At 41.1% G+C, this 16,573-nt stretch overlaps 1 protein-coding gene across 12 annotated transcripts in view; it reads right to left on the bottom strand.

Annotated features, from left to right (window-relative positions):
* LOC110459210 (SCO-spondin-like) overlaps positions 1-16,573 on the bottom strand; it is a 60,325-nt gene that overhangs the window by 19,609 nt on the left and 24,143 nt on the right. For 9 of the 12 annotated variants that reach the window (XM_021511349.1, XM_021511354.1, XM_021511358.1 and 6 more), the window contains exons 4-9: positions 15,286-15,455; positions 13,191-13,332; positions 9,771-9,940; positions 7,434-7,562; positions 2,372-2,545; positions 1,563-1,736 (exon numbers count right to left, since the gene is read on the bottom strand). In XM_021511349.1, the coding sequence (XP_021367024.1) occupies positions 1,563-1,736; positions 2,372-2,545; positions 7,434-7,562; positions 9,771-9,940; positions 13,191-13,332; positions 15,286-15,455 (959 nt within the window). The remainder of the gene's footprint in view (positions 1-1,562; positions 1,737-2,371; positions 2,546-7,433; positions 7,563-9,770; positions 9,941-13,190; positions 13,333-15,285; positions 15,456-16,573) is intronic. The other 3 variants (XM_021511353.1, XM_021511357.1, XM_021511352.1) reach the window with 2 other exon arrangements.

The following is a 16,573-nucleotide window of genomic DNA, read 5'->3' as shown; positions in this document are numbered from 1 at the left end:
CTCTGGTTAATGGAAGAATATTGAACACATCTATTAAACAATACCAACGCATATGGACTTAAAATAAAAGTTTTCAGGACTGTTTGTATCCATTTAGAAACAAGAGATCCCAGAGGGATCTTGACGCCCACCTTTTACCATCTTCATTAGTTCTTTGTCAGTTCGATCTTTTCTCTTCTTTCCTCTTATCTGTTTGATCGAGTCATGTTAACAGTAAATGCACCTTGAGGTTACTTCTGATCTAAACTTAATACTGATGTGTATGAAAGCCAACCTTCAAAGTGAGTTTGTCATTTCACATATTTACTAGTACAGTACTTAATGTGAAAGAAATAGAATCGATCATTGCAATATGAGAATGATCTGTTTAGTTCTTCTTTTAATTCATTTTGATTTTATGATCAGTCTCAAAATATAACATACACAACGAGGGATCAAGGGGAACCTACATTTAAAATTTGAGAAAGATCCCTCCCGTACTTCCCGAGAAATAGCGATAACAAACCTTCACTATCAAAATCAAGGATGGCTGCCTGTCGGCCATGTTGATCATCCGATCAGTCTCTAAAATTGCCCTGCACAGCTAGGACCGAGGGAAACCTACATATAAAATTTAAAAAAGATCCCTCTAGTTCTTCCGGAGAAATAGCGTTAACAAACCCACACTATCAAAATCCAAGATGGCTACCTGTCGGCCATGTTGTTTATCCGATCAGTCTCACAGCTTTGCACTGCCTGACCAGGTCATACACTGCCTTGTACAGCTAAGGACCAAGGGGAACCTACATATACAATTTGAGAAAGATCCCTCTGGTACTTCTTGAGAAATAGCGATAACAAACTTTCACTATCAAAATCAAAGATGGCTGCCTGTCGGCCATGTTGTTTATCCGATCAGTCTCAAAAATTGCCCTGCACAGCTCAGGACCAAGGGGAACCTACATATAAAATTTGAGAAAGATTCCTCTGATACTTCCCGTGAATTAGCGATAACAAACTTTCACTATCAAAATCAAAGATGGCTGCCTGTCGGCCATGTTGTTTATTCGATCAGTCTCAAAAGTTGCCCTGCACAGCTCAGGACCAAGGGGACCTACATATAAAATTTGAGAAAGATCCCTCTGATACTTCCCGAGAAAAGCAATAACATACCTTCAATATCAAAATCAAAGATAGCTACCTGTCGGCCATGTTGTTTATCCAATCAGTCTCAAAAGTTGCCCTGCACAGCTAAGACCAAGGGGACCCTACATATTTAAGAAAGATCCCTCTAGGTCTTCCGGAGAAATAGCGGTAACAAACCCACACTATCAAAATCCAAGACGGCTGCCTGTCGGCCATGTTGTTTATCCGATCAGTCTCAGGACCAAGGGGAACCTGCATTTAAAATTTGAGAAAAATCCCTCTGGCACTTCTTGAGGAATACCGATAACAAGAATTGTTTACGCACGGACGACGGACGACGGACCACAGACGCAGGGTGATTTGAATAGCCCACCATCAGATGATGATGGGCTAAAAAAAGATAACCATGAAAACTTTATCAGAAAGAGAGTAAATACTTGGACACATGATTCCTGGTGAACACCCCTCCGACTCCCGTTCATCTCCAGAACATGGACGACCGTTGTACGCAGGCGCCGGATTGTTACATCGACGAGTTCTCGTCCTAGTTCCATTCTCACACGAGACTGAGCACGATGTCCAACTGTTCCACAATCCCCATTGTCCATCAACTTCAAAATCAAGCGGTCTAGAATTACAAATTATGTCTTAACCAGCTTACGATGTAAGGTAGTGAACGTATGGAAAGTTCAACAGATTATCCACAACAGCACAGGTGTTAATGTGATCTATCTTACGTTTTCCTTCGTGATATACCGCCATGAACCCTGCATTACACAGACGATCTATGTGACTGTGTTGTTATGCTTAGCACTATCGTTGTTGTCAACCCATTTTATGTCAAAACCTTTAGAAAACAAAAATAAGAGTGCGGCGGGGCGGAACAGTATTCACCCGTCGAATGCCATAAAGTGTTATATATTTTCTTACATTGAAATAATATCTGCATCATTCTAAGAGAGGTTAGCTGACATGCTATAAAAAACGTAGGAGAAAATCTCAAATACTGAAATGAACAAAGGGAAATAACTTTTGCAAAAATCGTTGAATCAAAATTCTTTTAAGGGAGACACAACTTCATATCATGATGATAATGCATACCAAGTTTCAAAGAGATCGGTTAAAAAATATAGGAGGAGATTGCCGGACAAACAAAAGTTTACGCCGAATTGACGACGCCATACCATAATACTCCCGTCAACGGGCGTATAAAAAGGGAGAAATAAACCAAAAAGAATGTATATACTTGGACACATGATTCCAGGACTACATGCTTCCGAGTCGTTCTGATCTCCAAGACAAGTACGGCCGTTGTGCGCAGGCGCCGGATTGTTACATTGGCGAGATCTCGTCCTAGTTCCATTCCCACAGGAGACCGAGCACGACGTCCAATCGTTCCACGGTGACCATTGTCCATCAACTGATAGAGTAGATCAGCTTCATCAGGACAGTTTTGATATTTTTTGTCCCGACTTAAGTAAAGGAAAAGCTTTCTGTTTTTGGTCAGGTTATGAAGTAATAAATCAAGCAGAGCACACTGTTAATTGCATCAACGCAAAGCGTTCACGTGTAATTTACGGCATACTCTTCTTGATTGATTTTCTCATAAACAAAGATAAGTTAAAGGATCTTCACAAATTATCCATAAACAGAGACGTTAGTCCTTTTAATTGTAATTGAATTCGAAAGTGAAAGTGACAATACATTAGGTTGAAGATGGAAACAGCTGCTTAGATAGCTAGACCCCGCCACGTTTCCCCTTCGAAACAAAACAAAATAGTTCCTCTATTGCAACTCTCTTTATTTAATTAATCGAAAAGAGCCATTCCACAGGCGAATAGCAGAGGGAAGGTGGACTGCTGGTGGCTTTGTAACCTGGAGAATGACAGAGGGGAAGGTGGACTGCTGGTGGCTTTGTAACCTGGAGAATGGCAGAGGGGAAGGTGGACTGCTGGTGGCTTTGTATCCTGGAAAATGACAGAGGGGAAGGTGGACTGCTGGTGGCTTTGTATCCTGGAAAATGACAGAGGGGAAGGTGGACTGCTGGTGGCTTTGTATCCTGGAAAATGACAGAGGGGAAGGTGGACTGCTGGTGGCTTTGTATCCTGGAAAATGACAGAGGGGAAGGTGGACTGCTGGTGGCTTTGTATCCTGGAAAATGACAGAGGGGAAGGTGGACTGCTGGTGGGTTTGTATCCTGGAAAATGACAGAGGGGAAGGTGGACTGCTGGTGGCTTTGTATCCTGGAAAATGACAGAGGGGAAGGTGGACTGCTGGTGGCTTTGTATCCTGGAAAATGACAGAGGGGAAGGTGGACTGCTGGTGGCTTTGTATCCTGGAAAATGACAGAGGGGAAGGTGGACTGCTGGTGGCTTTGTATCCTGGAAAATGACAGAGGGGAAGGTGGACTGCTGGTGGCTTTGTATCCTGGAAAATGACAGAGGGGAAGGTGGACTGCTGGTGGCTTTGTATCCTGGAAAATGACAGAGGGGAAGGTGGACTGCTGGTGGCTTTGTATCCTGGAAAATGACAGAGGGGAAGGTGGACTGCTGGTGGCTTTGTATCCTGGAAAATGACAGAGGGGAAGGTGGACTGCTGGTGGCTTTGTATCCTGGAAAATGACAGAGGGGAAGGTGGACTGCTGGTGGCTTTGTATCCTGGAAAATGACAGAGGGGAAGGTGGACTGCTGGTGGCTTTGTATCCTGGAAAATGACAGAGGGGAAGGTGGACTGCTGGTGGCTTTGTATCCTGGAAAATGACAGAGGGGAAGGTGGACTGCTGGTGGCTTTGTATCCTGGAAAATGACAGAGGGGAAGGTGGACTGCTGGTGGCTTTGTATCCTGGAAAATGACAGAGGGGAAGGTGGACTGCTGGTGGCTTTGTATCCTGGAAAATGACAGAGGGGAAGGTGGACTGCTGGTGGCTTTGTATCCTGGAAAATGACAGAGGGGAAGGTGGACTGCTGGTGGCTTTGTATCCTGGAAAATGACAGAGGGGAAGGTGGACTGCTGGTGGCTTTGTATCCTGGAAAATGACAGAGGGGAAGGTGGACTGCTGGTGGCTTTGTATCCTGGAAAATGACAGAGGGGAAGGTGGACTGCTGGTGGCTTTGTATCCTGGAAAATGACAGAGGGGAAGGTGGACTGCTGGTGGCTTTGTAACCTGGAGAATGACAGAGGGGAAGGTGGACTGCTGGTGGCTTTGTAACCTGGAGAATGACAGAGGGGAAGGTGGACTGCTGGTGGGTTTGTAACCTGGAAAATGACAGAGGGGAAGGTGGACTGCTGGTGGCTTTGTAACCTGGAGAATGACAGGTGGAAGTGAAGGCTATGTCCTCTTGTTGTAATGGTTGACCCTCTTGAGATGAGATGTGGTTGAGGTGGTTTTGCCACTACCCATTGATGACGCGGTAAAGCATGATGACCATTGCCCGCTTTCTCCGTTCTTCTTACGTGGTCCGTGACGCTGCTGTTTGTTCTGTAGTCTCCAATGACGAAGTGTGCTGCCCTTTTCTGCACCATCTAAATATCTCTGACGTCCTTTTGTAACTTTGGATCCCATACCACGCTCGCATATTCCACGATAGGCATGACCGGTGTTCTGTAGCACTGCTTTTTGATCTTAGTTGGACAGGTGCTGATGCTCCTTCTTAAGAATGCATTGATGTTGTTTGCCTTCTTTGCAAGTGTTCCTATGTGATTGGACCAGCTGCTGTTGTCACTGATGTTTATTCCCAGGCACTAGGGGCTTCTTTCTGTTGGTGACTCGTAATACCTCACATTTGTCCGGATCTGTTCTCCCACTGCTGCATGTTGTCAAGGTCTTTTTGAAGGCCTCAATGTATGCGGTGGTGATCACTGATGTCTGGTATTGGTGTGCATCGATTGATTATGCCAGGTCTGCTGGTAAAGAAGGTTTTTAGAATATTTAAATCCGCTCTAGAAAGAAAGTTAATAATCTGGCTTAGTTCTGTATCACACTTGGTGTTGATGAAATTTTCATTCATTTCTTTAGGGTATCTGTTCCCACTAGTGGTGTCCGTTTCTCAGTTAAAACTCCGTTTCCAAGTCTAATCTGTGATCCGAGCCTACATTTTAATGTTAAAAAGGCAATCTTCAAAGCTTAAGTAAGTAAGCATTCCTGACGTCGATTGCATATTTGACGAGATAATTTAGGGTAAACTTTGACGGGTTACTGTTGATATTTTTGGGACAACAGACAAGAGTTTTTGTGTCTCTTTCCGAGACGGAGATGTCATGGTCGGATGTCAATGTAGCACTATTAGACCGTTTCTGGGCAGCTGAGTAGTCCCGACTTTAACTACGCACGCTTGCTTCATTCTTGTGACCTCACATAAAAAACAATGTTACGTGTTTTCACAAACTTTTTTTTATATGCTACTAACACGTGTTTTTCGTTTGTAAAACGTAGTTTAGCGAAATTTTAAATTTCCCGCGGTTCGTAGAATAGCGGGAAATATTTGTCCTGTAGGTACGTGGCAATCGTATAGGTTGAGAAGCACGTGCGGTTTATAGTCGACCAATGAAATTGTTTCGAAAGCGTAAGGCGCGAAGGGGTAAGTTTGTTAGGCATTCTAGCTTTTGGTCAGCTCAGGAACGGACCGTTTAAATTCAGCATAATTCATTGTAATATAAGGGAAATAATAGCTTGTATAGGGATAACTCCTGAATGTATGAAGATCGTGTTTATACTCAATGTTTAGAAATCCAAGCAAGGTAAACCTGAAGCATTGGGCTGGTACACCTCCTGTATCCCTTACATGGGTTTTCAGGTTGGGTGGCAGGCTTGGTTGATATATACGTATGATATATATATATATATGTGTGCATAAAACAACAAATTGAATTGTAAAACGTATATAGAGGACAGTTGCTTCCATACTGTTTCAGTCAGCCTCTGTCTATGGACGGCTGTTTGTGTGCTTCTACTTCTAATTCTACCTCGTAATCGACCAACTTGATCATATTGAAGATCATATCGAAGTCTTGGTTGTGTTTATGTACAGGAAAAGAGAGTGAGAACAGAGCTAATTGTGTAGAGAGGAGAGACGAATTTTAAAGGTTTCCAAAGTTACAGATGAGACCAGGTCTGGTTGGAGGTTGTTCCAGTCGGGGACAGGTCTGGGAAAAAAGAGTATTTGCGGGAGTTTGTTCTACAATGTGGAGTGAGATAGGAGAAAGAGTGAGAGTGTCGTGTCTGTCGCAACTGTTCTGTTAGGTACGTATCTTTTGTAATTGCTACAGTATTAGAAATGATTTTAAATATCATGGGTAGACTGGCATCCTTACGCCTATCAGCGAGGCTGGGCCAGTTTAGGTCGTCGAGCATGTCACTAACACTGGATGTGTTATGGTATCTGTTAGTGACAAGCCGCGCAGCCCCACGCTGTATCATGTCCAATGTATGTATGTCACCTTGTTGGTATGAGTCCCACCAGGTACAAGCATATTCCAAAGTAGGACGCACTAGAGATTTGTTAGCTTGTTCCTTTATGGGTTTAGAGTTAATTTTGAGAGGTTACGCCGAATGAAGCCAAAGGTCTTGTTAGATTTTCTAATAATACGGAAATATGGTTGAAATTCCATTTTCCACCTTTTTTTCCCAAACTGCAAGCTTATGTAAATCCTTTTGCAGTATTGTGGCATCCTCATGGGCGGTGACAGTTTTGGATACAATCGTATACTCAGGAAACAGTATGACCTTTACATCTAAGGCCATGTAAATACGGTGTCAGCATGAAGAACCGCTGTCGTAGTCTCTGTAAGGTAGCATGCCATCCCGTGCTGGTAAGAAGGTGTCAAGGAAGACAACCCCGAAACGAAAGAGAGGCCTCTTCACATTTCACTGGTTTTATTACCTTACAGGCGCTCAATGCTGGTTTGAGGGAGATCGGGTGAGGAAAATTGAAGACATGTGAGTTAATTCAGCAATTGCGTATTTTTACCCGTACCAGGCCCCATTGTAATAGTATTTTATTTTATGAACCAACTGTATGAAACAAGCCAGGCCTGTGGAAAGCTTTAAGGGAAGGGAAATAACTCTGACAGCCTTATCTAATCTACATAAGTTATAAGATCCCGATTCCTAGCAACAACTTAATCTTTCAAGTGATCAAGTTTTTCAGATTGCAGCCATCTTTGGAACAGAACGCTACCAAGTTATAAATTTAAATGCATTTCCGGTTTAAGTAGTGTAATACCTTGCCTATATGTATGTAAACAAACAAAAATGATATTCCTCACCGTACTCCTTCAACCATGCATTAAGTGTCTGTATATAAACTTACCGGGACATGTCATAGTTCCACAGGGCAATAATTCAGTTCTCGGAGTACATCCGTCTCCTGAGCAGGTTATTAACCTCTGGATTGTTCCGCCCCCACACGTTACAGTACACGGTGTTGTTGTCCAGGAACCTGTCATACAAAAATATAAAAGCTCTAGAGTAACACAAGCTGTATACCTAAAATACGTACAGTTTTTATGTACTAAATACACCAACGGACGATAGAGAAATCTGGCGTGGGTTTTGAATGTAAATCACAATATACTATATATCTTCCGATGTTGCAAATTCCAATCCAATACCTGTTAATTCAAAAATACCTTACGTTGTGGGGCTGTTAAATAAACAAGAGCATTTTATCCGTGGTTGACCTGTAATTGTGGCAATCACATCGAGATTCAAAGTGTTACACTCTGTGACTTTGACCATAAAGACGGATCCGGAATTCCTTTTTTTGTGTTTATTTTTGCTTTTGTTTACTATAAACAGCCGGGTGTAATGTGTGCGTACATGTGTGTATGTCTGATTGAGGAGGTATGTCGGTGTATTTGCCTCCTTGCGATAGCGCGGTTCTGATGCCAACATTAGAGTGCTACCTCTCGGTAATGCCATGCTATAAGCACCCACCCATAACAGTATTTCGCCGAGTTACTTTATACTGAAAACGGATGAACCAGTTGTTGCCATTACCCTAAGGCTGCGCAATTAAGCATGGAATAACAACTACCATTTTTTAATACTTTGGTATGTCTTGGTTTGGACAGTGCGTAAAGTTTGGTTAGGAAGTAGAGAGAAAATATAAATATCCCTTATGTTGCAGTCAGGGCTGCAGATAAGTTTTGGTTTGTTTAATGTCCCCTTAAAAACACGCCGTGCAAGCTTAAGGGGCCCACATTAGTCGCCTTTTACGACATGCAGCAGGTTCCTATTTCCCCCCGAACTTGCAGGGCAGCTCTGGTATGCAACAAAAATATTGGCAGAAAGGATGAAAGTGACATGCTTCGTGACAATGCGATGCTAATTGCAGTCATTAATAATGCGATAATGACAATGTAAATCAGGAATAGAGATTGAAGCGCTAAGCTAAGTGACATCGGCAATAGAGACTTAAGTGGTACGCTAAGTGGCATCAGCAATGAAGTTTGAAGTGGTACGCTATGTAACATCGGCAATGAAGACAAAAGAGGTACGCTATGTGACATCGGAAATGAAGATTAAAGTAGTACGCTATGTGACATTGGCAATGAAGATTACAGTGGTACGCTATGTGACATCGACAATGAAGATTAAAAGAGGTACGCTTTGTGACATCGGCAATGAAGATTTAAGAGGTACGCCATGTGACAACGGCAATGAAGATTAAAGTGGTACGCTATGTGACATCGGCAATGAAGAATAAAGTGGTACGCTATGTGACATCGGCAATGAAGATTAAAAGAGGTACGCTATGTGACATCGGCAATGAAGATTAGAGTGGTACGCTATGTGACATCGGCAATGAAGATTAGAGTGGTACGCTATGTGACATCGGCAATGAAGATTAGAGTGGTACGCTATGTGACATCGGCAATGAAGATTAGAGTGGTACGCTATGTGACATCGGCAATGAAGATTAGAGTGGTACGCTATGTGACATCGGCAATGAAGATTAGAGTGGTACGCTATGTGACATCGGCAATGAAGATTAGAGTGGTACGCTATGTGACATCGGCAATGAAGATTAGAGTGGTACGCTATGTGACATCGGCAATGAAGATTAGAGTGGTACGCTATGTGACATCGGCAATGAAGATTAAAGAGGTACGCTATGTGATATCGGCAATGAAGATTAAAGAGGTACGCTTTGTGACATCGGCAATGAAGATTAAAGAGGTACGCTATGTGACATCGACAATGAAGATTAAAAAGGTACGATATGTGATATCGGCAATCAATGAGGATTTAAGAGGTACGCTATCTAACATCGACAATGAAGATTTAAGTGACATTGGCGATGAGGATTGAAGTGGTGCGCTGGATGACATCAGCAATGGGAAAAAAGCGGCGTCTTACTTTACAATGGTTAAGAACACCGAAGTGGACCATTTTCGTATACTTTATTAGCGCAAAACTCCCACGACTTCGATATCATTAGCACTTATATTGGTAACAGGAGATCTCTGCAATATCGCGATTGTCAAAACTAACCTTCGTTGCAAAATAACATCCCCCCCCCTCCCCNAGCTTAACCTTTGTCACATAAAATCCCCGCTCCCTTAGTATTGTTAATGCTCACCTTGGTATTGTTAATGCTCACCTTGGTATTGTTAATGCTCACCTTGGTATTGTTAATGCTCACCTCGGTAGCAAAAGACTCCCGCGTCCTCGTTATGGACACAGTTGTGGGTACCCCAATTGGGATCACACTGATCGAGCCGAGTGTCCGTCTTGTCACAACTAAGATTGTCCAGCCAGATCTGTCCTTGTCCCTGGCCATATTTAGCGACCCCATGTGCTACGCCGCCAGATCTGGAAAACATTGCGTCAAATAAAAGATTTACAGCTCATGTAATCAATACTTATGGAAATAGATAGATTGATTTTTTTGTGTTTGAAATACAAAGAATCTTTAATAATAAGGTCGTGTGAATTGTAAATCTTCTACTGTTTTCAATACGTTGTTTGTTTGGGTTTTACGTTCTGTTAACAACTATGGTCAAACAAGGATCGGGAGTACCCGGAGAAAAAACCACCGACAGACGGCCAGTACCTGGCAACTGCCCCACGTGGGCCTTGAACCCACGACCCAGTCGTTGATTGCTACTGGTAGCAGAATATCAGACCCTTTAACTATTCGACCACCGCAGCCCCTTCAATACTTTATAATCTTACTTCGAACTGTTTCTGACATCCAACCACAATCAGAAGTACCTTTGACAACAGTGACCCGGGGATTTGTTACATCGGTACTAAATTCTGTACCGTAACTAAGGTGTTCAGAGTAATATTGCACGTTTTAGGGGTTCAGAACAACTTTCGGTAAAAATGCCATCCGATTGATGAATTTTACACGTTATAGGGGTTCAGAACAACTTTCGTTAAAATGCCATCCGATTGATGAATTTTACACGTTTTAGGGGTTCAGAGCAACTTTCGGTAAAAATGCCATCCGATTGATGAATTGTACACGTTATAGGGGTTCAGAACAACTTTCTGTAAAAATGCCATCGGATTGATAAATTTTACACGTTTTAGGGGTTCAGAACAACTTGCGGTAAAAATGCCCTCGGATTGATGAATTTTACACGTTTTAGGGGTTCAGAGCAACTTTCGGTAAAAATGCCATCCGATTGATGAATTTTAAACGTTTTTAGGGGTTCAGAACAACTTTCGGTAAAAATCCCATCCGATTGATGAATTTTACACGTTTTTAGGGGTTCAGAACAACTTTCGGTAAAAATCCCATCCGATTGATGAATTTTACACGTTTTTAGGGGTTCAGAACAACTTTCGGTAAAAATTGTCATCCGATTGATGAATTTTACACGTTATAGGGATTCAGAACAACTTTCGGTAAAAATGACATTCGAATGATGAATTTTACACGTTTTAGTGGTTCATAACGACTTTCGGTAAAAATGCCATCCGATTGAGGAATTTTACACGTTTTAGGGGTTCAGAACGACTTTCGGTAAAAATGCCATCCGATTGATGAATTTTAAACGTTTTTAGGGGTTCAGAACAACTTTCGGTAAAAATTGTCATCCGATTGATGAATTTTACACGTTTTATGGGTTCAGAACAACTTTCGGTAAAAATGCCATCGGATTGATAAATTTTACACGTTTTAGGGTTTCAGAACAACTTTCGGTAAAAATGCCATCCGCTTGATGAATTTTACACTTTTTATGGGTTCAGAACAACTTTCGGTAAAAATGCCACCGGATTGATGAATTTTACACGTTTTAGGGGCTCAGAACAACTTTCGGTAAAAATGCCATCTGATTGATGAATTTTACACGTTATAGGGGTTCAGACAAGCTTTCGTTAAAATGCCATCCGATTGATGAATTTTACACACTATAGGGGTTCAGAACAACTTTCGGTAAAAATGTCATTCGAATGATGAATTTTACACGTTTTAGGGGTTCAGAACAACTTTCTATAAAATGCCATCCGATTGATGAATTTTACACACTATAGGGGTTCAGAACAACTTTCGGTAAAAATGTCATCGGATTGATGAATTTTACACGTTATAGGAGTTCAGAACAACTTTCGGTAAAAATTGCCATCCGATTGATGAATTTTCCACGTTATAGGGGTTCAGAACAACTTTCGTTAAAAATGCCATCCGATTGATGAATTTTACCCGCTATAGGGGTTCAGAACAACTTTCGGTAAAAATTGCCATCCGATTGATGAATTTTCCACGTTATAGGGGTTCAGAACAACTTTCGGTAAAAATCCCATCCGATTGATGAATTTTACACGTTTTAGGGGCTCAGAACAACTTTCGGTAAAAATGCCATCCGATTGATGAATTGTACACGTTATAGGGGTTCAGAACAACTTTCGGTAAAAATCCCATCCGATTGATGAATTTTACACGTTTTATGGGTTCAGAACAACTTTCGGTAAAAATGCGACCGGATTGATGAATTTTACACGTTATAGGGGTTCAGACAAGCTTTCGTTAAAATGCCATCCGATTGATGAATTTTACACACTATAGGGGTTCAGAACAACTTTCGGTAAAAATCCCATCCGATTGATGAATTTTACACGTTTTTAGGGGTTCAGAACAACTTTCGGTAAAAATCCCATCCGATTGATGAATTTTACACGTTTTATGGGTTCAGAACAACTTTCGGTAAAAATGCCATCTGATTGATGAATTTTACACGTTATAGGGGTTCAGAACAACTTTCGGTAAAAATCCCATCCGATTGATGAATTTTACACGTTTTAGGGGTTCAGAGCAACTTTCGGTAAAAATGCCATCCGATTGATGAATTTTAAACGTTTTTAGGGGTTCAGAACAACTTTCGGTAAAAATGTCATCGGATTGATGAATTTTACACGTTATAGGGGTTCAGAACAACTTTCGGTAAAAATTGCCATCCGATTGATGAATTTTACACGTTATAGGGGTTCAGAACAACTTTCGGTAAAAATGCCATCCGATGAAATGCCATCCGATTGATGAATTTTACACGTTTTAGGGGTTCAGAACAACTTTCCGTAAAAATGCCATCCGATTGATGAATTTTACACGTTTTAGGGGTTGGTAAATCCCGCAAACGTGTACGATTACTCTGAACACCTTAGTTTGACGTTCTTTTGACGCGGAAGGTGCATGATGTTCCAAGCTTAACTGTTTTTGAATTCCCTGTTCGATTCATGCATATCATAAAACCTCGATATAATGACCCTTGTTTCATTTGCCATTTTGTTAACCGTCAACAGCATATTTCAATGTCCCCTTTTCTTGTTTTCCATAAGAATTATATTGTACATTTCCCTCCAATCAAGGCCAAACCCCTCTATAACGTCAAAATTTCTCTGAACAAGTGGTGGCAGTATAGCTAGGTTTTACTTTATATAATAAAGCTAATTAGACATAGCATTTCGAACTACAAAAACAATAAATTGAATTAAATCATAAATATTGAGGTAGATTTTTTTGATATTTTCATACAGTTTGCATTTTTTTTTATTTCATATCCCGATGAAAAAACCCCAAAACAACCTGAATGCTTTAATGTTCTGTTCTTACGGAAATCCAAGCATTTTACAGATGACGTCGGCGTCTTTATGGTCGAAGGAGTCGTCACATATTGTTCCAAAACTCCCGCTATGGTATACCTCGACCCGACCCGTATTCACGTTGTTGCCATTTACTAACATGACGTCACCATCTGCAACGAGGAAATTTTGAATAGTTGTTTTAATCGTATGCCTAAACTTTATGTTAGTTTTTCAACTTGATAGACAAAGACGTAAGAAATAGAGCATACAAATAGAGGAAAATGTGCTTAAAATAATAATAAGAAAAGATGGTTTTGAAACATTATATTGCAATTTCATATTTAACTTCATATTTTAAAGACCATTTAGAACGAAATAGGTCGAACTGTATCATATTTTAATACTGTAATAATGTATGAAAACTGATGTTCGTTAAAGTTATAAATTATCGCTCTAGACATCTTTTCTTATCCACGGAAGGTTCAACTTCTGTGTATATCTTAAAAATCTTCGTCTTCCTCACATTTTCAACCATTCTAGTATGGTGCAGGTGAATGTTCTCCTCTGGTCTACTCTCCTCATTCGCAGAAATAATTATACTTACCACAGACGCAGTGGTACTGATGATACTTACCACAGACGCAGTGATACTGATGAAACTTACCACAGACCTAGTGATACTGATGATACTTACCACAGACGTAGTGGTACTGATGATACTTACCACAGACGCAGTGATACTGATGAAACTTACCACAGACGCAGTGATACTGATGATACTTACCACAGACGCAAATGTTCTTATAATTACCAGAACTGCAATGATACTTACCTCACGTCTAAAATTTCCCATAGACAATACAATGCTTGAGATTTTCCTTAACTTTGAGATGTTTTATTCAAGTGGGCCCTGATCATACTAACCTCAGATGCAGTAGTACTGATCATATTTACATCAGACGCGGTGGTACTGATCATTCTTACCACAGATTTAATGGTACTGATGATACTTACCACAGACGTAATGATACTGATGATACTAACAACAGACGCAATGGTACTGATACTTACCACAGACGCAATGGCACTGATGATACGTATGTCACAGAGAGTAACGTTATTTCAATTGTTCCCCTAGGGATCAAACACGGGATCTCTGACTTGCTAGTCTGACACTCCAACGTTGAAGCTAAAAAGAATATCTCCCTAACCGAAAGTCAGTAGAAAGAAGCTAGTATTAACCAGTGTGACACATCCTCCCCCTCCAAGAAAATACCTAGTCTCGAGTGTTTCCAGGGGTAACAGCGATGCTTGTGAGAGAAAGTTCAGGATGAGTATTTTTGTCAGTATTTTCTTGGTCCTTACGTCGGCGTCAACCTTACACAGGTCATATTTTATTCCATGACCCCGCTAGGCAAAGAACCCAGAACCTTTACTTATTATCCCCCGCTTTCACCGAAACGGTGGATATTAATTTGGGTTTGTCCGTCAGTCAGTCTGTCTGTCTGTCTGTCACGCTTCGTTTTCGTGCAATAACTGCAACAAATGATAACCGATTTTCTTCAAACGTGGTAACAGGGTTAAATGCATGAAGGGCTCGGCCAAGCTCGATTACCATTTTAATCGGACTCCATTTGGCGGAGTAATGGCCCCTTAATTAACAAGAAACGTCATTATCTGCAGCTTCCGCTTAATAACTCCAGCAAATATCAGACAAATTCCTTCAAACTTGATAACAATGTTTGTATTCCTCTGTCTTTCAACCCATCTCGGGCACTCTTTGGGTTTCGTGTTACATACATATATATAACCAAATTCCGTATGCACATCCAACTCATGCTAAGTTTGCCAACCGAAGTGATTTGTGCATATTTACGGATAATTAATGTGGTATAAGGCTTTTTTTCTTCCAGTCCTAGCCTCAATAATGTTTACCTACAATATCTCCTGCAAGCGGGGATATATATTCCACGAATTCGCTTGTAAGTCTTACAACTGCCGTGCGAGCTATTTAGGTATTCTCCCCACGAGAGTCGCTAATATTTTACCAGGGTAACACTTACCTCAGACGCGAAGGAACAGACACTAATAACCACAGACGCAGAAGCACCGCTGAAACGTACCTCTTACACACCAGACTCCTGCGTCCTCTCCGTGGTTACAATTATGAGTGCCCCAGCCTGCGTGAGCGCATGCGTCTAAATCAATCGCAGCACCGCCACACGCTACGTCATCAAGCCAGATGCGTCCGGTCCCTCGCCCGAAAGTGGCACTTCCAAACGCTTTGCCATCACTTGTCAAAATAACAACGTGTAATCAGTGATCTTAGTTTACGAAATTTATATACACAAATATGAATAATGTATTATTCACCCTTGGCGAAAGTAATAACAAGAGGCCTAGAGGGCCTGTATCGTTCACCTGGATATCTAAGCAATCGTGGCAAAATATTCTCCAAATGAGATCCAAGGGAATATGCCAGACCCCAATGCCAATTCTTGTAGTATGTCTGTATTAGATTTTTCATGCCCAGCAATTTAATGTATGGTTATGGGGTGGGGATCTCAACTGTTTCCGAGCTGTGATTCAGAAACTAGATCCCTAGGGTTGTGGCCAGACCCAAGGATCAATTTTAATATCATGACTGCATTCGTCTCTTTTTGTCCAGTTTGTAAAGTTATGACCCAGGGGTTAAGTCTGCAAGGGTGGGGCAGACCCTGGGGTCAATTTTAATATCATGACTGCATTCGTCTCTTTATGCCCAACAATTTTATATATAGTTTTGGGGTGGGGGTCTTAACCATTTCGAAGTTATGACCAAGGGGTTAAGTCTCCAAGGGTGGGGCAGACCACAAGGCCATCCTGGAAGCAAATGTGCATGCTTCTCTTTATACTCCACAATTGTATATATGGTTATACCGTGGGGATCTCAACCATTTCCAAGTAATAAACATTTTTTGACTATAGGCTCGCGTACATGTATACGTGTGGCCGCCAGAGATGGACTCCTCTGGTTCTACCGATCAATATGATTTTGAAGTGTGTTCACGATGTGTCACTGATATGTCTGTGTATTTGGAAGGTATGCTGTGGATATTTTTTTCTAAAATGTATTCCGGTAAGTTTTGTACGATAGTGTAACGCTCCACTGAAGAAAACTAACGGCTTTTTTTCTGTACTTTAATGTCAATTCAAGATTCTTTGTGTCAATTTTGATGTTGTTGATATTATGAAATGTACGTTTTATGTCATATTCGTTGGAATACATCTAAATAATTTTATATTACGTTTTCTTCATAATGTGAAACAGTCCGGAAGGGTGTCTGATCGTTTTTCTAATTAATCTATTTAAAATCCGGAAAATTAAGCCTCTTGCTTAATATATTACTGTACTACTTCCGGTTGTTTTTT

This window comes from Mizuhopecten yessoensis, unplaced genomic scaffold (assembly GCF_002113885.1).
Source record: "Mizuhopecten yessoensis strain PY_sf001 unplaced genomic scaffold, ASM211388v2 scaffold9987, whole genome shotgun sequence".
Lineage (NCBI taxonomy): Eukaryota > Metazoa > Mollusca > Bivalvia > Pectinida > Pectinidae > Mizuhopecten > Mizuhopecten yessoensis.
This window is presented reverse-complemented; position numbering and strand designations above follow the sequence as displayed.